At 38.5% G+C, this 1,507-nt stretch overlaps 1 protein-coding gene across 1 annotated transcript; it reads right to left on the bottom strand.

Moving 5' to 3' along the window:
* Positions 1-84: 84 nt before the first annotated feature.
* Positions 85-281, bottom strand: SARC_05151 (hypothetical protein; the record flags this gene model as incomplete). The annotated part of the gene is made up of 1 exon (XM_014301004.1): positions 85-281. A coding segment is annotated over one exon (197 nt), but the record flags the coding sequence as incomplete, so codon positions are not given.
* Positions 282-1,507: the final 1,226 nt, after the last annotated feature.

The raw sequence follows: 1,507 nt of genomic DNA, 5'->3' as shown, positions 1-1,507 counted from the left end.
GTGTGTGTGTGTGTGTACACACACGTGTGTTTGTGTGTGTATATACGTATATATATATATATATATATATATGTATAAACTTACTCTATCTTGTTGATATCACGCTTTGATATCACAGTATTTTGGTTGAATCCATCGCGCACAGCCCTATAAAACACCGGCTGGTTCTCAATCGGTTTAGTTTTGATTGCTCGCAGGAAATCACGGTACAACGTTAATACGTCCTGTTGGAGCTTACTATGTCTTTTAAACGTGGCCGCTGCCGTCGCAGCTTTCATCATAGCGCTAACCAGTTAAATTAGAAGTGACTTGTTGTTGTTGTTTTTCTACGAGTATTGTGTGAGTGTATGACTGAGAATTGCAGGGTTGTTGATAAAACACTTTGTACGAGCATGAACGAGTATTCAATTTTATGTTATATAAGTATAGTATGTTTCTGGGTTTAATTCATTTTGAATACCACGGCCTCCTGCAATATTCTATTATCAGCAGGGGGCTAATTGAGTACGAGCAGCATAAACCCTACAAGCTCTAATAAGGCAGTGGTATTTAAATATGTACTCTCGATAATCGATGTATGTAGTGATGTCATCATTGAAATGACGTACATAATATGGGCTTCTACGCCATACCCGGCATATAAATACACATAGCGTAAATACTTCGGCATTGTGTCCTCACAATCCTTTCGGATTTATGTGTGCATATATTATCATTCTTTGTATCTATTACAGCTGATCGGAAGGGAATACTTTCAAGAATTTCTGGGAATAGCTAGTGTAGTTTATATAAAGCTTCAATTACTCACATAATCAGCAGAGATAATCTTTGTTATGGATAACTAGTACTATCTACCGTGCGAATGGTCGCGAAGATAAACTTTCTGTTACTTTACTCTGATCGCACGCTCCTCACTTGAATGTCTCACACTACAAATGAAGTTTAAATGTAGAGGGTTTCAGAACAATGAACGAGAATATATGAAACCCCTGTACATGCTTTCTGTCAATAATAAACCGTAAAGTCATCAACATATCACCTCCGTCTCTTATCAAGTTTACTAGATTCACGCAACTGGGGCCGGTGGAGGTGTACTTAAACACTGAAGCCTAATTTTCGATGGACACTCACGGAGACATGCTATTCAGCATACTTTAGAATCCCGACTCTGTCTACAATAGGCGTTGTTGAGTAAATCAGATTGAAATGCTTTCAGTAATGTAGCGAGCACTACGCTGTATCGAGCTTTAAGTCGGTTTACACGTGTCAATTTTAATTCGAGAGACGACAACTTAATGATTCACTGCAGCTAAATACATGATGCACTTTCGGGCCCAAGGGAGAAATGTTGTCATTTCTGAGGGACATTCGGACTGTCTTAAAGCGCGAATTACCTTCTAATTTGAATTGCCTTGCATTTGACGTTGAGGCAAGTCACATTCCAAAGATAAGGATGTATACATACGATTGTCATTCTATCCACGAAAGTATCTTAAAATTCGCTGCA

The sequence above is a fragment of the Sphaeroforma arctica genome (assembly GCF_001186125.1).
Source record: "Sphaeroforma arctica JP610 unplaced genomic scaffold supercont1.318, whole genome shotgun sequence".
NCBI classification, from domain to species: Eukaryota; class Ichthyosporea; order Ichthyophonida; genus Sphaeroforma; species Sphaeroforma arctica.
This window is presented reverse-complemented; position numbering and strand designations above follow the sequence as displayed.